This window comes from Psittacula echo (genome assembly GCF_963264785.1).
Source record: "Psittacula echo genome assembly, chromosome: 5".
In the NCBI taxonomy this organism is placed as follows: Eukaryota; Metazoa; Chordata; class Aves; order Psittaciformes; family Psittacidae; genus Psittacula; species Psittacula echo.
This window is the reverse complement of record NC_137739.1, coordinates 67,808,583-67,834,683: the sequence shown is the minus strand read 5'-3', so window position 1 is coordinate 67,834,683 and position 26,101 is coordinate 67,808,583. Positions and strand designations below refer to the sequence as shown.

The 26,101-nt window shown below is 38.8% G+C and overlaps 1 protein-coding gene across 1 annotated transcript in view; it reads right to left on the bottom strand.

The window, feature by feature from the left end:
* Positions 1-6,806: 6,806 nt before the first annotated feature.
* The window catches only part of ASPG (asparaginase), a gene marked incomplete at both ends in the record, with an annotated part of 44,696 nt that continues 25,401 nt past the window's right edge, over positions 6,807-26,101 (bottom strand). Inside the window, 7 exons of the mRNA XM_080619217.1 lie at positions 6,807-6,860; positions 7,184-7,283; positions 13,095-13,181; positions 19,837-20,000; positions 20,932-21,027; positions 22,111-22,230; positions 25,261-25,374. Of these exons, the coding sequence (XP_080475343.1) occupies positions 6,807-6,860; positions 7,184-7,283; positions 13,095-13,181; positions 19,837-20,000; positions 20,932-21,027; positions 22,111-22,230; positions 25,261-25,374 (735 nt within the window). The remainder of the gene's footprint in view (positions 6,861-7,183; positions 7,284-13,094; positions 13,182-19,836; positions 20,001-20,931; positions 21,028-22,110; positions 22,231-25,260; positions 25,375-26,101) is intronic.

The following is a 26,101-nucleotide window of genomic DNA, read 5'->3' as shown; positions in this document are numbered from 1 at the left end:
TGAGGGGCAAAGGGGTGCTGCCTCTTCCCTGCCAATGCAGTCTGCAGGGAGTCATGTTCCCCATTTGTTATATCCTCCTGTTACTTGTATCCTTATCGGCTCCTGTCAGTGGCAGTTTTGGTCCAACATCAACACAGATTTGGACATCAAGGCCCAAATCCTTTGACCATGAGATTTGTATCAACTCTTCCAAATAGAGCCACATTAAGTAGTGCTATTTTGTGTGGTTTAGGCTTGACATATTTTGATGCTATGATTCATGATACTTGTCTCAGCTACACTTCTGAGATGCAGGCTCCTGCCTCTTCCCATTCTGCTGATCACAGGTAAACAAATGTATGTATAATGAAGCTTCTAAAGTAATTTTCAGGTAGACACTTTGCACAAATAATAGATCTGGTGGTACCAGATTTTATTCTGACTCATGAACTATCTAAGATGGCAACATTTGAGTCCCACAGATTCATTTGTATGGTTTAGTAAAGTATTTTACATATATTACAAGCTTTCTATATTAGTAGCTTTTCTAAGAGAGTGACTAAAATTAAAGTGTTTTTATAACCATGCAGTCAAGTACCGCAGTGTCATGAAGCATTGTTAAAACATAAACAGGGGAAGTTTAGATTGGATATAAGGAAGAAATTCTTTACTGAAAGGGTGGTGAGGCACTGGAATGGGTTGCCCAGGAAAGTTGTGAATGCTCCATCCTTGGCGGTGTTCAAGGCCAGGTTGAACAGAGCCTTGGGTGACATTTTTTAATGGGAGGTGTCCCTGCCCATGGCAGGGGGGTTGGAACTAGACGATTCTTAAGGTCCTTTCCAACCCAAACTATTCTATGATTCTATGAATCATGGAAAGACTAGTCTTACAAGTCTAGAAGATGATTATACTGCTGATAAGGTCCACTTGGGAAACACAAATGTATCAGCAATACTTGTGAAGACATATGCTGAGCACATTTGATCAGTTCTTTAGAATTTCATGTTTTCACCCATCATACAATTCCTTCAGGTTTATCTTGGTGATCTAACAAATTGTGATACTGGAAACTAAAAGCATTTTATTTCCTATACTGCTGTGGTAGGTCTTGTGCAGGGATCAGCATAGGCACCTGGAGAGGGGGATCACACCTATGGTTGAATTCGATCATGTTATTGGTCCATTAATATATTGTGTATAAGTGAAACTGGATGTGCTTTGTCTTCTACATACAAGGGATACACTTCCCTCCTTAGTCATTTCATTACTTGAACCCATCTTAAAAATGGAGGAATCTTCCAACTAGATCACAATCTTTTTGGAAGAAACCCAGTAGATCACACCATTCAGAAGACTGCAGATAAAGAAACTTTGATTCAAGGAGGGGTTTAGTTCCAGATGAGAGATCACATTATCACTCGATTACTGATCACCAAAATCCTTGTATGAGACAACTAAGATATACTGTAATATAGTAATTCTGAGTTAAGATCTAGCAGAACTGGAGTTATTAGCAATTTAAGAAGGATGAGCAGATACTGAAACCTTGCTGAACAGCTGATTTAATTCAGCAAGTACTGATCATACACAGTCAATATATCAGTGGGTCAGCCAGCCTTGACAGATATTAAGTCTACCAAGATGGCATACAATAAGGAAGTAAGCACATGCTGATTTTTCAAATAATGAAGAGTGCCCTTCCATCACAAAAGTTTTGTAAGAGAATCTCTGAATAGAAACAATGTTTTCAGACATCAGTAAAAAAGAAAGTGGGCGCACTCAGGAAAGAAGATCTGTAACTCAAATCATAGAATCATAGAATAGTTAGGGTTGGAAAGGACCTTAAGATCATCTAGTAGTTGGGGAAATCTCTGCTTTCTGCAGTGTTGGAGAAGTGCTGACATAGGGCAAGTAGTCCCTATCCCTTGGCAGTATTAGCTGGATCATTAGGAAAAAGAAACAAAGTGGAAGCTGGGTGTTGTCTTTCCAGTGAAGAAAGCTGTAGAACTGATGTAATGTTTGATTTTCACAGGAGGCATTCATAGCATCTCCTCCATGGAGAGGCAGCAGAGGATCCAGAACCAGCATTTATTCCCAGAACACCACTGCAATTTTAAAGATTCAACACTGGAAACAAATCCAGTATTTGTGCAGCACCTACGAATCTCATATTACTGATTTTGCCTTTATGCTGTTCTGTAGTCACTGCTGAAATTGCATGCAATAGTATGGTCACAGACCTGCAGGAGCCTCTCTGACACTCACACACTAAGCAGGCTCTCAGGAGCTTATGCAGACTCCTGACAGGGCATTTCACATGATGGGGATTTTGCAGGGCAAGGAAAGCTACAGCCGGAACATTTGCATTACTAGACTGAGGCTGGAAAAGAATGGGAGCTTCTGTTGTTCCCTAACAGAAACTGGAATGTCATCTTTATGTTCTAATAAAACTGATACTAAAAAATATCACAAACCTTTCTGCATCAAAAAAATACAAAACTCACTTTATCCAGCTTCTACCATGGTATACCAGTGTGTACTGCATAGAAAATACCAAGCACAGAGCTGCAGATGATCCTTGCAAGTATGTGCTAGACCTAACAAACTATAACTGGATCTAGCTATGAAAGGGTACATGGACATCATGGGTGATTGGAGTTAAAGCTGTTACAGAACTTATGAAATGCACCCACAGCTAGTCCCAGCAACAGTAATGTCTCTGTATGGCTCCTTAACCTGCAAGCCTTTACTAGGCAGATTGCTGGATAAAAAGAAGAGTGTATTTCATCTTTTCAGGAATAATCTGAAGGAGAAAAATCAGAATGTTTGAAAAAAATTAAGCTGCCCCTGGAATATCTAGCATACTTTAATGAAAGATACTCAGCTGCCTACAGTAACTAAAACAAATAGGCAGAAAAACATAGGTACAATTTTCATTCCTTACTAGTATTAATATTTTGTTTTGACCAATAACTATGCAAAGATTAAGGATTACTACACACAAATAGATTCATCATAAGACTGGAAGTTATCATCAACAGTATAATTATGATTATTAAATCCACTGCATGGAGCAAAGGGTGTAATGGACAAACAAGACAAACACAGGATCTCAAAAACATTATTGACATTTGTCCCCAGCACTGAATCAAGAGCTGAATATTCTGGCCTCAACTGGGTGGTTCTTGTCACTTTTAAAATCACAGCACCCTATACACAAGTTTCTCTTAACACTTGTAGACTGTTAACAGTTCTTGAATGGAATTTTGCTATTTATAAAAGAAGCCCAGTTCTTTCTCAGATAAATGTTGAATTTGCATTCATGCATTTGCTATTAAAACATTTGTTTGATACTGGTCTATTTATAAGGCAAATTGCAAATTTTCTAGAAAGTTGCAGGAACACTAACTTATGCAAGATAACATATGAAACAGATATACATTTCTGTAAAGGTCTGTCAGAAAGAAGCTAATATTGCTTTAGTCTCACTTTAAACATGACCCACACCAGTTCATTTTAGCTTTATGAGCTTCTAACTAGAAGTTGGCTTAATGGATCACGTTTCTAAATGTTATCCTTCCTGTCATTACCTGGCTCATATGCAGGAAGAAAATGGTTGCCTGTTTTCTTCTCTCTCTTTCAGTTTTACTGTTGAGACCTGTATTTCAGTAATTCACACTGGAATACCATTCTCTGGTCAAAACAAAAAGGAAGTATGTTTTGTACTTTAGCCAGATGTCATATCTTAGAAACGTAAGAACGTTATTGTTAGACAATTTTCTGTAGATCAGATGAGCCTTTATTGAAAAGTGTAAGGAAAATATTGATGCTTCTGCATATGTTGCAGTCAGTCATTCTGGTACAGAAATACAGAATGGACAAGTGATTGCATTTGAGAATCATTAAAAAAGAAGAAAATATTCCAATCCCAAGAAAGTCACTTGCAGAGAAGTTTATTAAGGGATTTATTAGTTCAGTGTATCAACTTTTACACTACTGACTAGGGAAGAGTTAAGACAGTAATTCCATATGAAGAAGAGTCTGGGCCTGGTTTTTCTGCTGATCATCGAAGTTTTCGCAAACACTACTTTGTTACCTACATCACCTTTATGTATTTATAGGCAAGACACAAAAAAGGTGATGAATTTGAAGCCTGATTTTTGATGTTAGATCTCATTTACTTAGTACCGTATTAATTTTATTCAATCTAAAGCATGTTTATTGCTATGTAACATCAATTATTTAATAATGAGACAGTATAGTTGTAATTTTTGTGTCTGTAGTGAAGAGTTACACAAATCAAATATCAAAAAATATCAGGCAGTTTTATGTTATTGTTTTGTGTTTAAATGGAGCATATACAGTGTCTCCTCAGACTACAAGCATAGTTACCTTGTTTTTTGGGGATCTAAAATGCAACATACCTTGGCAATCTTTTAATACTGGCAGGCTCAGCAAGTACTCCATACAGCTTTTCTCCATGATGAGAATAGCTGTGGGAAGGTTGAACAGTATAAAGAGGAAAAAGAAAAAACTATCTGCACTTCAAAGATTCCCTTCAGATGAAGCAGATAGAAAATCCACATAGATTATTGTAGCAGCGGTATGTGAAATTAAAAAGTTGCCATCTCCAATATATGCATTTGCCTGAAGTATTCTCTACGTTTACATATTATAGGGTGGACTCAGCTGTAAAGACATGTATTGCTTTTTTCCTTTGGTCTGAAAGTGTTAGGACTTTAAATTTGGGGTCTGTTAATACTGAGATCACATTTACAGTCCAAAGAATTATGTGTCCAGCATGTAGCAATCTTGATTATATTCCAGTCAGGATGTGGGAAAGATGCTATTAGAAACAAAACAATCAATTCACTTAGATGGTCCCACAAACACGCTTTATGGCATCTGCCTCCTACTCATTTTAAGTGAGGTTTTATAGTGACACATTGGTGAAGATTAGTACACAACTGCAGGCAGATGCCCATGACTGATTCAATTGTTTGCACTGACACTCACAATTGCTGTAATTGCAGCTGAAGTGATACAAGCCATTGCAAAAAACAAAGTGAAACCAACATTGTTCCTCAGAGATTTTATTAGTTGAAATCCCGAAATGCACGATCCACTGTTTTTAATTTGTATGTGTTTATCACAGCATTTCTGTTTGCTGAGCGTGCAATACTGTCCTCGTTGATTTAACATGAGAAGATTCAGAAGGCCTCTTTAAAACCAGAACTTGTACATAAACGCAATACATTCCAGCCTCACTTGTTTTAAAAACATTTCTTTTCAGGAAAAGTAATTAAAAGATAAAGCAGTAAATAATTTTTAGATAATCAGTAAGAACTTAATGTGACCCTAAATAAAGGATATTTCTAAGCTCTAGCTTTCCTGTGTGCTTGAAGCACAGCTTCCACTGTTCCTTTCCTTTTTTCCTCCCATAACCATTTAACAGCATTAATGTCCAAAGCTGGTATTTATGAAGAGGGTGACCATCTTCTACAGCCTCTGAAGAAAGAGAAAATGGGATGTTTAGAACTAGGCAGTATCCAAAACCTTCCCAAGAAGAGGTTACCGTGTAGCTTGTCAAGCAAGTTCTCACACAGTACTGAAGACTTCCTTCAGACTCCCTAAACTACTGGTGGCTCAGTCCACAGGAATTAAAAGATGATCCATGAAGAAGTTGAGGGTTTAACATACTCACTTCATATTTAACATGTGGCAAGGTAGTCATGAATGCAGCAAAAACCTTAACTAATTTTAATGTTAGTTTTATTAACTAAAGGAGATCATCTCCTCCCAATATTTAAATTGGGATTAGACTTGCCAATATTTGGGGAAAAAAATACCTAAATCAACAACATATTGCATCAGAAAGAAGTTCTGAGAAACGAAAGGCAAGTGTTTTACATGTCTCCAGTAACAGAACAGCACAGCACAGCACTGGAGAAGGTCAAATGCCCAGACAAGTTTCCTATAGAGAGACTTGTCAGATCTGATGCTTTGAACACGAGGCTCACACCCGCCTCCCATGCACACAGCTAGGGAAATACACCTTGTATGTTAGCTGCACAAGAGTCATGTTGCAAGTCTGTGTCAAAGACAACCAGGCAGCTATACCTAGGGTCTGGGTAAGAGAGAGGGCATACCACTTTCCTGTTCTGTGCCGGGAGGTGGGGAGGCGGCAGAGCTCTCTGCTGAGACAGCCTTCAGCAGGCTATGCATGTAGCACAACTACCTTCTGTCTGTTAAGAATCTGCCCCACATTTCTCGTGATGGTTGACATTACACTAGAAGATGGGCTGGTGTATGGTGCTAAATTAGAAGCTAGAGGGAGAGCAGCAGTGGAAATGCTGTAGATACCACAGTGGCAATTCCTGAATGGGAAGCTGTGCAGCCAAATGGCCATGATCACCTTGCAGCTCTACTGGAGAAGGGGCTGCTCCTGTGATGGGGGCACAGCACCACGAAAACCAGGCATGGCAAAGTGTCCAGTGAAAGGCATTTCCTCTCTAATGCAGGCAAGTCAACATGCCAATGGAACAAGACTGTTGCCCTTAGTAGTTTTATTTTGGTAGCTTTTACATTCCGAACCAAGTTTTGTGGAATGCACCACAAAAGAGCACTTCCAGGCTTAGGCAGAAAGAGGAATAAACATTAGCCCAACTCTACAAAGAAGGATTAAAGTAATCAGAGATGTATCAGAAACTAAGGCAGGAACAACAGCTGAACCAGATGCCCCAGGGTGAGCTAGGGCTTAAATACAAAATCCCACTTCATACATGTATATGCTGATCTGTGCATTTGAAAACAAGATCTTACCTTCTTTACTGTTTTTGTCTTAAGAAGTCAAGAACCTCCTTATGCCCTGTAGCCTCTGCCTGTAAGTAGAAACATGAATAAATCCTGCCATCCTGGGCACCAGGACATGCAAATACTTACTTGTGGGAAGTAAGAATATGTTACCACAAAATAATTAAAATCAAATTTAAATTTTAATTCCTCTGACATAGATGAGAAAATTATGGCTCCAACAATTTATTACTTCAGAACAGCATCAGATTTGACTTTGTAACAAACTCTAATCTCCTCTATACTCCACAAAGCAGTATTTACTTTTCCCAAACTACTATTACCCGACAGGGTGCATTATTACTCACGCAGCTAGCACACCATACAGAGGTACAGCCGTATGCACACTTACTACTTGTAGGGGATTCCTGCCATCATAACCAGTTTTCTTCAGGTCTGCACCAGCTAGGTACCAGGCATACAGCCCATCCACATCGCCTTTAGCTGTAAGGCTGGAAAAAGAATAATTAATACTGGTTCTAAGTATTTCGAGGTGCTCCTGGGTCCTCTCACTTAGCTCAGCAGGCAAAAGATGAACCAGAACAGGCTCAACATGGCTGCCAAGGTAGAGAGGTAAGCAAAGGAACACTATTACAACAGCTTTGAATAGCTGAGCAAGCAACACAGCATGATGAATCAGTTCCTCAAATTAATAGGGCTGTGCTATAAGTACTTACAACAGGCTGGTTTCACATAGTGGGTGTGACTATGACCAAAGGGGGAAAAAAAGTCACGTAGTTTCATATTTCACAACACAATATTTATCTCATGAAATGAGTTGGGGGGAGGGCAGTGGGTAAATCAAGATGCAGCTAAGTGAGAGCACAAGCAGATGTGCCAGCAATTAGCACGCCTTATATAAAACCACTAGAAACCCCCTTCACAAGTTTGCCTAACTATGTTTGCTATCAGAAGTTAGGACAGCACATTTACATGATCTCATTTGGACAGTAACACAGCAACATTTTTTGAGATTTACAGGATAATTTGTAACATTTAAATGAGCAGCAAGCAAAGAAAAAAAAAGCTTTTTAAAGACGACCTCTATCTGCCATGTATAACAAGTAATGGAAAGGGTCAAAATTAATCACATAATGTACACCAGATTGTTTCTTTGCACATCTGCTGGTAGTCTCATCCATAATATTTAAGGTTCATTTTGAACTTTCATTTGGTAAAAGAACGGCTAACAGCCTGTACATATGCAAAGGCATGATGATCTACTATCAAGCCTGTAGACAGGCTGAACTGACAGCAAGACTGGGAGGAGTACATTCAGTTTTCTCAAGACACCAACATCTGTCAGGCTGCAGACCTGAGCTTGCTTTATGCTTGCAGATTGTTTCAGCAGAACCATAATCAAGTGAGGTTGAATCTCATTAAGAGAGGGGGAACGCTCCCCAAACCTTACAAAGTTCAGAGTTTGCTGCCTTAAACAGTGCCCGCTCTGGGGGAAAGGCATACTGCTGGCAGAAGGGATGAAGGATGGTGACAAACTCCTGGGTATGACAACCAAGCCAGCCAGACCTGGTAGAGAGTGGAGAAGGCTGGAAGCTGCAAGGGACAGACAGTCAGCTAAGCTTATGAAAGAAACCGTGAAAGCAAGGCTGCAACATTCACTTCTCTGCTAGGCTGAAATCACTTCTGTTGTTGATTAAATCTCTTAAGTACCTGAAAAAAATGTTTTCATGGGAGGGGAAGCCTCTAATTGCAGCAGTCTGAGGAGAAAGTCAGAAGCTTTTCTTTGCAGAAGTCCCAGAGGCTGCGAAAGCAAACAGCCTCTGTCTGTGTTCCTCTGTGCAATCCCCCCAACCCTGAGGCAGGGCAGACCTACAGCTGGGGTCTCTGGGAAACAGGGGAGTGGCAGTGGGGTGCTAGAAGATTTAACAGTGCTTCAGTCTGACATCATGAAGAAAAGGATCAATAAATCCTTAATGAAAATTGCCATCACACAAAAAGGCCCCTATAAGCAATAAGGAAACAGAAGCAGGCAAAGGAAGTCTAACAGAAAGCTCAGTGGGAAGTCCTTAAGGAAGATGCAGGAAAAAGTAACCATTACTAAAAAGTGCAAGCATTAGCAAAGCAAAGAAATTGCTTAGCAGCCACTTCTGGAGCACAAGAATTATCTTTAAATATAACGATGAGTTTTTTGATGTTAACACTGAAAGGTCCCAGAATTAAGGTACAAACAAACAAAAAGCCTACCTACCACGTGGGAGTTACAACCATCACCAGCACTGGACAGGAAGGCACTGTGTGCCAAACATAATCTCATCGTTCAGCCAGGTCAAAGCAGAAATCACTGGACGAAGACCAGCACATTTAGAAATATTACCAACCTACACAGTGGGGCAGTTCAGCCAGGATCACTGTAAGCAACAAAACAACTACTGCACTTACTGAAAATTAACTGCCTAATAGCTCCCACTCAGAAAAGGCAATTTAACCCACATTGCCAGAGGTCAAAGCTGTGAAGTGTTCTGCTGTGACATTAGAGCAATCCAGATACACAGAACTATCTTCAATTTTGCAGCAGTCATTTTGTGATCAAGTGAGAAATGTATTCTATGGGGACTGTGACCCAGAGAACAAAAAGCAATGTAGCTTGCGAGAAAATTCAGATAGCACTCTGAACAAAAGATTCCTACCATTCACTAAATTGATTATAATCAAGAACACCACAAAAGATTTTCTCCAATTTCAGATCTCCATAGTCAAGCCATACACATCTGTACTTCCTTCACACATTGTAAGTGTACTTCATATCAACTATATACATAGGACTTCTCAACATATGCTATAGGGACCTTTGCTGTGTATTTTTTCCAGATATTTATGCCAGCAATTCCAACTACAAGTGCATCCTCTAAGCAGCAAGTCCATCATTTTTATATCATGAAATGGAATAAAAATAACTTCAATATTCACTTATCAGGATGTTTAAAACCTGCTTTGTTGACAAAGAACTACCTCTCACATTTTACTGAACTCTGACTGATAGCTTTTACAGCAGATAATTAGCAGGGATGCTGCCTATCAATACTCTTGCATTTAGGAAAAATTATTATGTTCCCACTTCACAGTTTCAGCACAGCTAACACAGCCATGACGATGACAGAACTAAGGTGTCAAGAATAGTGATAATGCAATTATGGTCTCTGATTTTGTGCCTCATGTCACACTAGCACCAAGCAAACTTGGTTACAGGAGCTGCTGTTTAAGGGGCGCTCTGTGACTCCCAGGGTATTACGGCAAAGCTTCTCAGGCCTCAGAGGGTTTAGAAGGATAAGAGCCAATGCAGTTCTTGTTCTGGGAAGTACTGAGTACAGTGAAGTGACACCTTGGGGTTCCCTTTCTGCCTCCTCAGGTACTAGGATTTCATCTTTCCCAGGGACACAAAGCTCTGATTTTTCAGCAATTTTCCTTTTCAGTGTCTATATACAGCAATTAGGAAATACTTTCTTTGGGGAGGGGAAGGTGTATCATCACCCTGACACAAGAGAAAATAATTCCCTCCCCCCCTTGTATAATTAAAATCCTAAAAAGGCAGGTTAAAAGTCCAGCACAAGGCATGGTTTGTTCCATCCTGAACACACCTGAGCTTGTTGCTTTTAGCTAGTATCTCCATGTCTCAGTTAAGAAAAACAGACTTCTTTGAAAGACAGCAGGCATTAGAAGCTCAGTCCTAATTCCTGCAGAGGCTTATTTATTCTTCCTCCTCCAGCCTCACTGCCCAAGTTTATGTTAAATTGAAGAAGCATCTTATTCTGAAAGTTGCTGATTTTGAAAGGCTGCAACCTTGTATATTATATCATTTTATGAAATCTAAGAATATAAAAGAGAAAGCTGGTTTGGCTTTATGCCCTATTTAATTTTGTGAAGTACAGACTTGAACAGAGTATCTCAAATCTATACAAGGCTTTTTCCTTTAAAAACAAACACAAAGCAACTGTTTACCAACTTCAGAACTCAACAAGCCTTCAGAGTAAGTCTGAGTGTCCCAATTTATCTCATCATGGTTTGGTTTTGCAGACAGATGACAATAATACTGCAATATGAGAAGAGATTCTGACATTTTTAACAGATTACTATCATTGAGATCTCTTTTTTCATTTCAAAACAAAGCCATGAATCAGATACCAAACACCAACAAAGTGACTCTAAAAATCAAACTAGAATCTCTCCTTAAAAAAAGTAACTGGCAAAGGAAACCATGAAAGATGTAATAATTAGATCATTGTGGCTGCACCTGTGTGCATCTCCATTTCCTACACAAGAGTTCCCACTAATACTATCCAACTCTCAGTTCTGGTTGTTACTCCTTTCCCTCTCAAACATCACCAAAGCCAATGGAGCACGTTTATTTTTATTTAATCTCCAAAATCTTCCAACTGAACTATTCTATTCTAAAACTATAAGTCTAAACAGAAGGAAGCCAAGGAGACAGTATTAGAACACAAAAATTACTGTTTATGGTCTTTTATGAAAGCCAGTTTGTTTCAGAATAGGTAAGTAGCAACAGAGGGAAGATGTCTTAAAGGACTTGTTCTATGAGCAGCTTTGACCATGTGAACATGTTTACTGCCATGAAGGTGCAAGTGCCTGCAAGGAGAAGGCTTAAAAGGAGGAGGTAAGAGGCATGACAGAGAAGTGCGCCTAAGCGTGGAAAAATGAGTGTATCAGTAAGGTCATCTGAGGATAATCCAGAAGACACATCTGAGACATTTTGTTAGGAGGACAAACACCAGTACAAAAGATTTAATAACTTCTAAGCATCTGGATAATGCTCTGTGGAAAAAGTCCACTTTGGTGCAAAAGATTACCAGGCCTTCAAAAACACAAAGAGGAAGGAAAGCCCTTCAGCTCTGTAGGAGCAGCCACTATCCAAACACTTCAGTGCCATCTCGAAGCCTGACTGCTGCCTCAGGCTGGCTGTGCTCCTGGTGTAGGCCATGCAGTGACATCTGTCAGTGGGCATGCCTCTGGCCACAGCCACTACTTCAGCTGCCAGCTGGGAGAGAGCCAAGACACTGGCTCTTGACCCATGCCAAGGTGGGAGAGCCTTTTCCCTCTCACCCTGAGTACAGTCCTCGTTCAGCCTCTGCACACGTGCACTCCTGCCTTCTGTTTAGAAGCTTTGAACAACAGGCTATCACACAATACAGATGCAGGATGTATGATATTCCCTACAATGCTGTAGCAAACTGCATTAGAACCACATTTTGTTTAAAGGACTTCTCTGGACACATTGCTACCAGGTCAGGCAGCTAAACTGGTTCTGCATGTGGCACCACGGCTAAGTAAAGGGGCCAGTTTATTTGCAGAGGAATGTCATTCCCTAAGCCACTCCTCTACCTACCTTGTCAGATGGAAGCTACACAAACCAAGAGTTTAGTTCTGTTCTATCAATCATTTGCAGTGCCCTGAGAAATGCAGATTTTAACTTCATCTCGAGTCCTGATATGAAGGCTGGTACTCACGGTTGGGGGTTTTTTGTTTGTTTTTGAGAAGAAAAGAAGAAATGAAGTAAAAAGTGTAAGTAACTTTAGGAAATACATGAACCCTTCCCACTATTTTCAGAGTAATTTGTAATTCAGGACCAGTACTGGAAAAAATAAAATCAAGCATCTATTTCTTTTCATAATATATATTCCTATCATTAAATTATATTATATAGTAAAAGCAACTGTATGGAAAACCAGCTTTAACAGGGCATTATATCTTTTTAAATTAAATACATAGACAGTGAGAGGTTGTTGGAAAGTTTTGGGATTAAATCTATTTGTCTATTTTATTTAGTTATTTTTAAGAACAATGTTATATGATAGAGTAGAAGCCATTCCCACATAATGGAAAAGTGGATTTTAAGAAAATAGAAATGATGCACTATGTGCAGCATTATTCTCCAGTTGTGATGCTATTAAATCACACCTTGCACAGCTTCCTCTTTACACTTCTCAGTGAAAGTGCTTGGAAAACAACTGGGCGTATTTGCTTCCAGGTCATGTATCCCCACAATACCTCCTACTTTGGAGCCCTCTTGAGTTACTGGTGCTCCGACACAGCTGATTCTTAATTTCATCATTTTACTTGTTTCCTTATTATTAGTCTAGCACAGAAACAGCCACATCATGTGCCAGGGACCCAACTGTTTCTTGGAAGATGTTTACATACTGTTCTCCATTCTGAGAGTCTCTTCAGAAAAATTACCCCATTCTATCACATCCCAGTTTTAGGGCCACCTCACCTTATATAACATTTACCTGCAGAGTATTGTTCCAGTGTTCTCCAAGTCCTGGCTTGAAAGGTGCGCTCCTGTTTCTCTTAACAAATTAATCACTTGTATGTGCCTTTATGAAAGGAATAGAAATAAACAGAGAAAGTGTCTTGACCAGTAAGCTTTTTTCCCCCTAAATCCAGCATTACCCAAACACACAAACAGTGAAATTTCTTATATGATATTTGCCACAATCGGAGAACCAATGAATCTTCTCCAAGATGGCAGCTGTAGCAAACAGAGCTGCACTCCCAGTCAAAAAATCATTCACATACTAAGCTCATGGAGTGCTAAGCTCACCTCTGAAAATGAAAAGGATGCATCCTCTTCAGAGGATTTTTATTTTCTCTACCTTAGTGCTAGCTTAATTTAACACTTGAAATACTAGTAATTGAAATATATGCAAACAGTGAGGACATTTATTACATAGCATCATTCCTGTATTTTACAGAATACAATGCACGTATGTATCAGTCTTGAATAAAATTTGTTACAGTTAAGCAAAAAATCTTTACATCAACACAGTAGCTAATCAGGTTTTTCGAGCTAAAACAATATAGTGAGTATTCTTAGAAACCTCCCACAAAAGCATCCTTTCCTAACCCCCTCCTCCCAAGACCTGTTCCACTTGGAGTCTTTAGGAAGTCTTCCTTGTCCTTTCCTTTGAGGTAAAGGGACAAATGGATATTTGACTACTACCAGCCAACTCCTGTATCTTAGTCAGATGATTGAGAAAGTCTACAGAAAAAGCCAGTCTCTAAAGGTACTACTGTGGATAGGAAATACCATGACAGATGACAAATGTGCAACACACGTTTTTCACAACTGACCTAGTGAAAGGTTCAGAACTAGGTTTGAAAAGGAGGTGACAGCCTGCTTCTCTGCTCAACAAATGATCTACTTTACAAATCCAAACACTTGTTTTTTTTCCCCTCCAAAAAACCTATGATGACACCAGTACGTCAGGAATAGTTTCACAGTTCCTCTTATGAGTAAGTCGCTATACCATAACATTTTAAAATAAAGAGTTAGGCATGTCATAGGGTGGTGAGGCACTGGAACAGATTACCCAGAGAAGCTGTGGATGCCCCATCCCTGGCAGTGTTCAAGGCCAGGTTGGACAGGGCTTTTAGTAACCTGGTGTAGTAGAAGATGTCTTTGGCCATGGCAGGGAGTTGGAACTAGATGATCTTGAAGCTCCCTTCCAACCCAAACCCTTCTATGTTTTTATGATCATTGTAATATGAAATATATGGGCTTTTCCAACCCATTACCTAAAACCTCATCTTAGTAATTAAAAACAAAAAAAAGCTTACATATACTTTCTGCTAAATCACTTGCATTTTCTTGGAGGTAGCCATGTACCTTTCCATTTTAGAACTTGGCTAAACCACTTATCTCATCTCTTTACCTCTTTTTAGGAAACTCCATCTAGAACGAGAAATTACTTTACAGGCTTGTATTAATCCTCTGTAAACTTACACGTTTCATGTATGATCTTAATTTATAAACTAAACAAATAACTGTACAAAGGCTACAGGAATCATTTTGCTTTTCCAAACACAGGTTACTTAACTTAACAGACAGATTATTTTAAATTGTACTTTGTTTCACGTGACATAAAAAATAAAAAATCTTTCTTCATTTCATGGCAAAGTGTTGCTGGAACAGCACATGCTGCAGGTTTGTTCAGCTATCTGAAATATTTTTTCAGGTGGGTCCCTTATGACATGGCTAGTCATCCACAAGAATCTCCTTGAGCCAGCAAATAATGGCACAGCTTCCTATTTCAATCTGTGATGAAGAATGAATTCTACACATATGACATTTTTAGTTCAGACTGAAGCAGAACAGTAGTCAGCTGAAGAGAAATTTGACATAAAATAGATTAAAGTAGAATATGTCTGTTCACTCAAGCTCACACTGGATACAGAACTGAAAATGGGGAGCGTCTGCTTACTCTCCAATGACTGCCCTATACCACTCCTCGTTTCCTACCTTATATTTGAAATCACAGCATGAAACTAATGCTTTTTAAAATAAAAGCTATGCTATGGGACAGCATGAAAAGATAAAAGGCAGCAAAGCATGTAATGCTGTGTGTTATCTTGCCTCAGTGTGTTTCCCCTATGAAGTCCGTATCCTTGGATTCCACTGAAGAGACAGAGTTGGCGTTTTCCCCCCCCCATTGTAACTATTTACTACTCACTGGTAGTGAGATTCCCTCCAGAAAGCATTTCATGCCCCACCTACACCACATAGCCATTACTACTCTGAGTGGGACTCTGTAATTTGATACAGACAGATTTGGGAGCATTTACCCCAAGTTCAATACAGCAAATTTAAGTGAGGAAAAATAGTGGTTTGAAATAAAATAAATATTTAAGCATTGAAACTAAGAATGTTTACAATAAATGCTTACAATAAAACATTTCTAAATAGAAGTACAATGTCCTGATGACTGAGAATCATTCAAAATCATGCTTCTTGGTATGGAGGGAAGAAGAGGAAGTGGTATATACCACACTGCTTGCTAACAGAAGGGTAAGAGAGGGGAAGAATAAGGACAAATAGTATTGCACATCTTAAAAGTGTTAAATTTAGTACTGTGACTATGAAGAACATAGTCCTATATAGAACATACTGTGACTATGAACCAACAGATCCATCCAAGAAAGCAAATGGACCAACTCACACATTCCCATCACTCAACATGAAAACTATGCGGGAGGTAAGTCGCACTACAGCTTGTTCCTACTTGCACTCAAACAGTATTCACATTCTGCAGAAACTTAAGCCCTATCCAGAGTACTACTTCTGCTGTCTTGTACCTACCACAAGAGCATTATTCATATTTCAAGAGTCTGGCTGTGAATTTTCTGATACTGTTATGTCTTAGGCATATAAGAGGTATTTGTCTTTAGAAGTTGTTTAAGTACTGCTCTCCTGTGGCTTTACAAAAGCCTCACAAGGGTCACAGTTTAGCTGACCTGAAGTTCAGCTGATGTCATGAACCATGAACCTCTTGGGAACAGTTCAAATGCAAATCCCATTTTAAGGTGACAACATAAAACCAAAAGCAGAGCAACTGCTGGACAATGACAGTCCAAGGTGTAGAAGGCCAACACCATCATGTTAACCTGGAGTGCACAGCTGCTTGTCTAGTCTAGCCCCATCTGATAAGCAAAACCATAAGGAGCTGTTGTCACCTGTGAACTGTTCCTAACTCTCCCTTTTCTTACCAAAATGTGCCTCTTGGTCAGACACTGCTGTAGAAGCAATGCTATTTTGCATATGTTATTTAAGCTAGCCTTTTCATACTACCACTGTCATTAATCTGCTCTCTGAAGGAAAACACAAACAGACAAAAAGTGCTTCTGGTGTCTCCTCCCTGCTAGATTCCATTATTGATAACACTGGAGATGAAATCCCCAGAATATACAAATACTTTAACGGATTAATAGCAAAATAAATGATTCAGTGTGGTCTTCAGCATTCACTGCTATGAGTGAAGTCTGAGTTCCATTTAAAAGCATATGAACTCTTATGGTTCATGAGGGTTCTGGATTCTGCAGTAGTCAAGGTACAGTACAGTACAGATCATCTTAGGCCTTCACTTGGCAGATAATTATTAGAAGTGAATCAACTTCAGAAGGGATGAATCACACGTGAAATTAATACACATGTAAGAGTTTGCAGGATTGGGGCCTTAGGGTGCACACCTTCCGCCAACTCTCTTTAAAGAAACACAGGTGTCATGTATATCCAAACTTGACTGGCTTCATTCTTTTTCATGCTTGCTCCCCTAGCAACTGGAATGGTTATGGCAGGATCAGCTTAGTTTTACTTGTTTGGTTTTCTGCATCGTATCAGTGGGAATTTTATGCTCAAATACTGCAAGGACAGGCTTCAGAGCATTTCTGGAGTCAGTGGTGGTTAGATTTTCACTCTGCCTTAGATTTCCTGAAGTAATGTAAATGTAACCTTGCAAAATATCTGTATTTAAATTCATATTTATGTGGGAGGTAATTTTACTGCTTCTAATCTGATGTTCTCACAGCACTGTACGAGCAACTCCCCATTTCCAACCTTCTACCACTGCTCTACAAGTAAGTGGAAGTACTTTTACTACATTAAATATACACAGGGGTTTTTTAAAGACATTTTCCTGCTTGGAGAGTTTCTATTATTAAAAAAAATATTATTCTATTGTTTTGAAAATGAATTATCCCTTGAGGGTACTGTAAGAAATTAAAGGAATGCTACTAATTTTGATATGTCAAGCACCTGGCCTAAATTAACAGTGGTCTGGTTTAGCTTCATGCATAAAGTGAATGAGACTACACACAAATTGCAGTTACAAATGAAAAAGCAGAAATGCAGTAGTTTATTTCTTATTTAGAAGGGGACTCCACATTCTATCATCTAAAGAAACAAAGAAAGAGTCCCTTAAAGTAACAAAAATTAAGAGACTATCATTGGTATAGCTCAAGTTGCCAGTCTGCTGGCTGACAGTGGTACGTTAAGAAGCTTTTAAGAAGAGATGTAACTCCTGATCATTCTTATAAATTATTAGATGGAAAAGAGACATCAGTCACCATTATATAAGCTTGCATGCTTAGCTAAAAGGCAAGCTACTGAGAAATGTGACATAAAAAACTGGAAGAAAGCTATTTTTAAGATGAGTGGATACTGTACTGCAGTTAAATGCCAATTAAACAAATATTAAGTCTCACAAAATGCGATTAAGCTGATGCAATATTCAGTAAAATTGAAAAAGTTACAATATTAAACAGTTTAAAGCATTGACTGCTCATAAAGATCAGTTTTCCCTCTTCCCTCTCTGCCTCTTTGTGCACTGCATCAGGATAATCTCTTCACTTTCTGCATGCAACTATTTAATAAATAGAATTTTAATATTTCTATAGCAGAAATATTTTTAGTGGGCATCTAATTATGCACATATGCAGCTGTCTGCTCTTTACCATTCTCCTTTATATGCTTATCAGTGTGAAATGCAGTGTGAGTACACAGCAGATCATAAAAACACATTTATAAGATTAGTTTTAAGTCTACTCTTCCTCTCACTCCAACAGTAGAAACAAAAAGAGAAACTGAAAATGGTTATGGTGCAGTTTCCTTTTACAATTCCCTATATCAAAATGGGTGTGCAGTTTTTAAAGTGGTTAAGAGTCATAGTAAGAGTTTAATACAGGAGTGGCAATGCAAAGGAATCCAAACAACAAGCTCATGTGAAAATCCTCAGGCAGTAGATGGGTGCGGTAAAAAAAGTAGGTGCCTGATTTGCAGGAACTTCTAATGGTAATACTTTAGCATTTTCTCACATTGGACCAGAGCCACCTCTATTCAACTGCAAAGTTATTTGTTTGATTTGCTGTTGGGCTTGTTTTTGCTTTAAGAGTTTAAGGGTTTACCACTGAAGGACTTATATATTCATGAGATAAAGCAACAACTACAAAGCCATAGGGGACCATGCATTAGGTATGGCAATAGCACAGTGTGGCCACACAGGATTTCAAGTCTCAAGTTAATAAAGCGTGTTGAGTTTTCCACATCTGGTCTTTGAGACCAGAAAAAGCCTTCAAGTTACTCCTGCAGCCAATGCAATACCAGAACTGTCAGACCTCCCACACAGGTAACTCCAGCCTGACAGACCAGGTAAACTTGTCAGCGTTAGAAAGCTGTAGGAATATCTGGGGACAGACATCCATGAAGACCATGAAAATCCTATCACTCCAAGCTCCTTTACAGAAAAAAGCTTCTCTCCTGCCATCATACAGACTGAATATGAGATAAGGAACTGAAAGTGGATCAAAGAAACAGGAGATTAGAGCATGCAGTTTCTAACATGTTAGAAGACCAATGGCTCTATGAATCCCCAGGCTATATAAATCATTTTTAAATTGAATTTTGATAACTGATAACATTTATAGTCTGTGCTATGGCCATTCCTTAGGACTATACAACATGGAAGAGACCAGTAAATTGCATGTCCATGACTACCATTCAAGATCTGCTGACATCCAGAAGAACAGGAAGAGGAAATCCACAGAGCAGGCAGAGCCATGCAACCATCCCATATAATTAGGAGTGGGCGGAAAAGAAAAATCAGAAAACCAGTTACCGAGCAAGAGACTCAGGAAAGCACTGGTAGAAGGGAAAGATTAAACATACCAACCTACCGGTATATTTTGTGCCAAATGAAACAGTCTGGGTTTGATGAGAAAGGGGAGGGCAGAAAGAAATCAAACAGCCCTTGGTCCTGCTTGCTCACTTCTGACAGTCAAAAGGAGTGATCAGTTTGGCTCTGTTTTATAAGGAAGCTTCATAACAAAGAGCGGAGCCCTGAAATTACGGACAAAGTCTTGGCATGAAGGTAGCAATAAGTTACCTTATGCTAAAATTCTGCATGCATACCAAGTTGTTTGCTTTCACAGTGTCACAGAATGGTTCGGGTTGGAAGGGACCTTAAAGATCATCTAGTTCCAACCCCCCTGCCATGGGCTTTCATTTCATGCTATTTTGAAACACTCTTAAATTAGACTAGTCACATTCTTTGAAACGAAGCTGGTTTCTGTTACTTTATCTGATGTCATTTACTTGTTTGCTGAGACAAAACAAGATCAAACACAAGTATGGACTTTAAATCCAAAATGATAGAAGGCTCATAAACATTACATAGAGAGGTGTATAAATTATTTTGTTACCTGAACTTGATCGCATTCATCAGTGGGGTAGATCCATATCTGTCTCTAGCATAAACAGTTGCACCAGATGTCAACAAATACTCAACTAATGGTAAATGCCCTTCAGAGGCTGCAATATGAAGTGGAGTTCGGCCATCATAGTCTCCACAGCTCAGGTTTCCACCCTACAAAAAGACAGATCCTTTGCATGCCACAAAGATAATGGCCGCACATGAAGTTGTTGGTACAACAGTCAATGCATACAACACGTTTTCATTCTGCCACCAAAATGTTAAGCTTGTCAAATTTAATTAAAATTTACCTTGTAGCATTGTTTTAGCACCAATAAAGATATTTATTGCACCTTCTGCATGTTCTCCCCTCCACGTATTCGCATTATTCATTCCACCTTCTGCATATTCCCCCCTCCACGTATTCTCATTACAGCCCCTTCAGATATGCTCTTTATTGCAGTAGACCACACAGCAGTTTTGTGCCTACAGTCTGCTAATTTTACTTGTCTTCGCTTATTGTTACTTTCAAGATATATTTATCCTTACTCAAGGCCAATTATTGAAGTCTCAAGACCAAAGCAAAGAGAGAAAAAAAGAAAAGAGGTGTAGAAGATAATACAGTGAAATGTCTGTTTCTTTTTTCAGGTATAATCCAAGCTCAAGCCATGTGGAGGACCAAAAATCCTGAATTAGCACTGCACTGTGTTTTGCTTAAATAAAATTTTCATGTTCTTTTTTTTTTAATCATGACATTTACATTCAAAAGCTTGATACTATGAATATGCATAAAGAAAGCTAAGTAAAAAAAAGCAGCACAAACCATTTTAAAGAGTTCCAAAGTTAGCAGATAAGAACTTATATTTTAATCTACTTGTATTTTCACAGTTCAAAAGAAAATGTAAACAGCTGAGAACCAGATAGGGGAAAGAACATACCAGTTTTGAAAGGCAAAGACTGAGAAGCTGTGAAACTGGCTGTATTAGTCAAAGCACCTTGATTCTAAGACTTAGGTAGTTGCTTACCAGTGATTATAGCTTCCTCCTGTCATTTACAGCTCTATTTAAAAATTAATGTTTTGTACAAACTGTTAATTTTACATTACCATTTCTGCTATGGCTCTTAGTGCATCAATGTCACCCAGTTTAGCTGCAGCACAAGCCAAAGGTGGAATTAATGCATCTCTTATGGCTTCTAACTCCTGAGAAACAAATAAAATTAAACATTAAATATCAGCCTCACCTCTAATGTGATTCATGTCTAAGTCATAAAAATACTACCCTCGCTTTCATGTAAAGTTTCCAAATTAGTCATTTGGATATTTTAAAATGGTAGCATTTAGTTCTTGGAAGGAAAGAAGTCTTATGTTTATTTTACATTTTGTCGGTCTCACATCATAAAACTTATATTCCTCCCTGGCAAAACTACAATGACCTGATACGTATATATACCTATACCATTTAAACGATGCACTTATTAACAGAGTTTCACATCAGTACAGTAAGAGAAACAGCACTGGTAGGAGTTGGGAAAGACCATATAGTTCAGTCTCCTCAAGACTGGTTCAACTGTCTTAATGTGATTCCTCAGACATTTGTGTAACCTGTACCTCCAAACTTCCACTGACAAGCCCCATAGGCCCCCTAAATATCCTCCCATTTCTCATACTTACTAAAGAAGAACCATACATTCAGGATTCATTAGCTACTAAAAATTCAATCTTCCCTGAAACCAAGCCAAGAGAAAAGCAAATACTTGTATCTTACAACCAATACTGTATTTTCTGATTTGCCAGTTGTGAGGGACTAATACTACACACCCCAAATTACACTTGTGTAGTGCTTCCCTAGTATCAGCCTTCTATGACTGCATGTAAAATTAAGCTGGTTTACCCATTATTATTTGGATTGCTCCAAACTGTCAATACATTTGACCACAGAAATATGAAGCACTTCTTGATATCATTGATAGCTTGAATTACAGCAATTGTCTGAAGCTTGTTATTGCAACTAGCCAGCCAAAAAAATAAACTCAAGATGGGGCTACAAAGAGGGGAACAAAAAAAGTTAATATGTTTTTAATTAAAAACATTTTAATGTTATGCTTGTCATTGTGTCCTTTCTCCCTAACCCAACTGGTTAGCTGGGACACTCAGTACTGAAAAATAACATAAAAGCTCCAATGTTCCATTTTCTTTCAGCTTTGCTGTTCATCTTTAAGCTAGGCTCATTTAACTGAGTTTACAGCTTTACATGAGTTCAATTTTAAATATTTAAGTGTGTACCTCCTTGCTGCTGATACTCAGAGATTTGGCAATCACTTGAATAAACTTGCTATCTCTCAGAGAGATCTTGGCTCCTGTGGGTACAACAGTCATTTCTCCTCTTAGATTCTCACTCAGCATCTGAAAAGCAAGCAATCAAATCCTTTGTTAGCAGAGGAAAAATATGGTAGTACTCTAATAAAAACCTTAGGATCAAGTTAGAAAATTGTTTGGAGAAATTATGGAAACTAATTCAATGCAGACAAAAGATTAAAGAAATAGTTACTGTTCCATGAAGACTGCAAGTTTAAAAAGACAAAGTGGAGGGACAAAAGACAGGCGAATAAAACTTTCTTCCAAAGCAAAGAAACAAAAATAAGCATATAACAAAACATCCCATTTTTTAGTGTATGCAGACAAAAGTTTCCTAGTGGGGTAAGCTGCAGCCTACTTAAAAACACAAAGATAGTAAGTAATTAGCAGAGTGAGACTGAAGACCAGAATATTCTGAAATGCTGCCTTTTGCCAGCAATCTCAAACTTCAGTACTCCTACACAGACTCTGTATGTAGGCCTCAAAACGAAGCCAAGTGCTGCCTGTGGATGGTCATGTATTTCAGTGGGTTTTCGAACGGCTTCATTAGCCCAGATTTTGTTAAAATTTGGCCACAGAGCCAGCTTTGAATGCAGAGAGTCTACAGTAGTACTAGTAACTCAGTATTAAACCAGGCATGTAACAGTTTGCAGGATGGGTGCATGCAATAATATAACCAGGAAGAAAAAAAACCAACCCACAACGAAACCAACAAAAGGTCTGCCAATTCATGTATAGCAAGTGCTTGAATATGGCAATAAAGAAATGAAAATACTCCAAAACACAGGTTCTGGGAAACTTGGAAAACAGAGAGTGAAGCTAGCTATTAGGAAAAGCAACTAGATTCCTCAATTCTGGCAATTTTACATACTGGCACTGTTTCACAAAACGTTGCTGATGCAGCTATAAAGGAGGACGTAGTTATTTCAATTAGAATTTTAAAAAGCAGGATTGTGAAAGTTTGCAAAAACCAGATGGGATGTTGGAAGGAGGAATGCCCCAGGTTTACTTATGTCTAGGCATGCCCGTTATTAAAAAACCTCCAAGAGCTGACAACACTGTAGTTGTCTGCTGGAAGAGTCCCATATGCATGTAACTCAGAGCATACCAACTGCTTTGGTGCACTTTTAGTTTGACAGGTTGAGATCATTGCTTTGTGCAGGTAACCTTAGCAACTGGCACCTGTGCTAAATGCACCCAGTGGAAAGCCCTGTGTGTCTTAGTCCTACCAGCTCTGCAGCCAGCTCTGCTGCCATTTGCATGTGTCTGGGGGCACATTCCTTGCTTCTTCGTGTTGAAAGAGAATCCTAAAATAACCACACCAGCTTCAGGAGAGTTTCCGTCTCTTGGGAGACTATTGTTTGGTGATATGTTTAGCTGAAGATATTGCCACAGACAACATATTTCCAGGCTTTCTTCTTCTCATGGTCTCTACCACTCATTCCTGCCCAGGCAGTGCAGCATGCTGCTTCCTTACTTGAGCCAACACAATTGTTTGTGGGTATGTACAATGAGTCAAATGAGGAAACTGATCCTGCTTAATTCAAAGAAATTGCAAAAGTTGTTTTGTTTTTCAAACCGTACAAAGGAGGTTCCAGTACCACCACAGAAAAACTGCCTAGCACATTCCAAAGGGCAGCACATGAAGATGCAGGAGTACCATATGCCAGTGGTACCTTAAACATCCTATCTCCAAGTCCTCACCTGAGTAAGGCAGCTATCTCACTTCAGCAAAGCGGATCTCAAATTAAGTTTTAACTCACACACCTAGGCAGGAAGCCAGCTGGGAAAGTCTCTCCTGTCCCAGGTCAAATAATTCTCTGTGCAAGAAAATTAAAGTCTGCATTAAAAAAAAACAGGCCAGTTTGTTCCAGGGTCAGTGAGTGTACCAGAGGGACATCAGTGAAAAGCCTGGGTTTCTAAAGTGTATGTACACAAACACATGCAATACCATTACTCTTCACATAGCATTTTGTCTCCTGTCAAGCATGTTCTTGCACACAGTACGTTCTTGCCATCCTCACCAAAAAAACCACATAGCTCCTCCTCCTCTCATTTTTCAGAGCCAGGGCTTTGGCAAACAACCAAAAGCTCAGAGTCTGAAACTGTTTCTAAGCATGACAAGTGGTACTTCCAGCCACCTCACTTACCATCCTAGGTATCCAAGTATGTTTGTCTGAAAAGCTGCTACTGGTTGGAAGATGTTGAACATGAAATAATGATCAAATTTGTTTCAGTTTTAATAAAACTAAAACATCCTAAGATACACATGTGCGTGCAGTGCTTAAGTCTAGAGAGTGACTCATCATGATGTCATCTCTGAAAGTGTCAGGATTATGATTTCACTGCATATGAGCATAGAAAGACATGCATTCCTGCAGACTGTTGCTCCCTTATCCAATTCAGAGCTATATGATCCTTGTATAAAAGGAACATGATATATAACTATAGAATTTGAGAAAAAAAGCCTTGATTAAGTACCAATGAACAGTAAGAACATTGTTAAAGGGGTTGTTATTTTAAAAACAGTTACAGTTGGTACTTAGAATAATCCTCTATTTTTTATGTATTTATAAAGTGTATATCCTCTTAGAGAAACAAACCCTAACCCTGTCGTGAGTAATGCTGTAAAGGAAGAGGCTGTAGGCAATATTTATTTTCAGAATTAGCTTTGTGCAAATGAGTCTTGGATGAAATCTTTCACCACACTAAGATCAATGGCAAGATCTTTGCTGACTTCAGTAGGGTTAGGATTCTGTCTTCCATGTAAATTTCTATATATGGGTTTTTAGTACAGAAATGTCCAAGGTAGCCTACTACCATTTCAAGATGCACTTTTGTGGCTCGGTGATGGTTTTTACCTGACTTATACAGAGAATTCTTTCCCCTCCCAATCTGCATACATTCATTCGCTTATCAGTATTTTCCTTTAGGATAAAAACATGCCCTGTTTACATTATCGCTCTAGAACCATTTGCTTTTAAATGCCAGAGAGAAGCTCAAGGCATTCAGCTAAGCCGAAGTCAGCACAGTAGATGAGAAAGTTAAAGCCTTTCAAGGTTACACTGAAATATTTACCTGCCTCTTCTCCTCCCAGCTAAGCTTACTCTTGCTGAGCGTGTATGACAGTTTAGTTAGGGCTGCCTCTGGCGTCATATCACCTCCAGGAATTACACCAACATCAGCGAGAGTCTGGATAAAAAGGAATAATGATTCCAATTAGCATAACATTCAGAAACACATGCATGTACAGAAAACTTATACGAATGATGAGTAGCTACACAGAACAAAATATGCAGCTGTGCTTCCACTCTCTTGCTCCTCTTACTGCCACTGTAATTTTAGTTATCAAATACTGAGCAAATACTAAAATCAGCTGAATAAAAATGAGTTTTACTTTAAATTACTTTTCATGCAATAACACACAAGAATTCAACTAAACTCTTGCCATGGTCACTTACTATGCTAAAAGGGAAAGCTTACAGATCTGTATCAGCTATCTGCAGAGTTGTCAGATTCCCTTTATTGAAAAGCTGCAGTTACTCTGTTTTAACTCAGTGGCATTTTGAACATTGTCAAGTAGGCTATTCTCACACAGACATATTTACCATTCTTTTACGGGGCATTGCTTTGGATTAACTCCAGCACTACAGCATGCTCACAGCAGGAATTTTTCAGATCCTTTCAGGCCACACTAGCAGTGTATGATTTAAAACATACAATTAAAGTACATAGTTTACACACTTTTGACAAGAACAACTGAAAAAGATGTCCCTTTATACTTATCTTTCTGGTAGTAAAAAACCCCAAACATATTTAAAACAAAGCAAAAAAGCAGAAGGATCTTTGTCATGATCAGCAAGGCCCAGATATGTTTCCTCATGGGAAAAAAATATAAAAAGAAGTTGAGAAATACTTT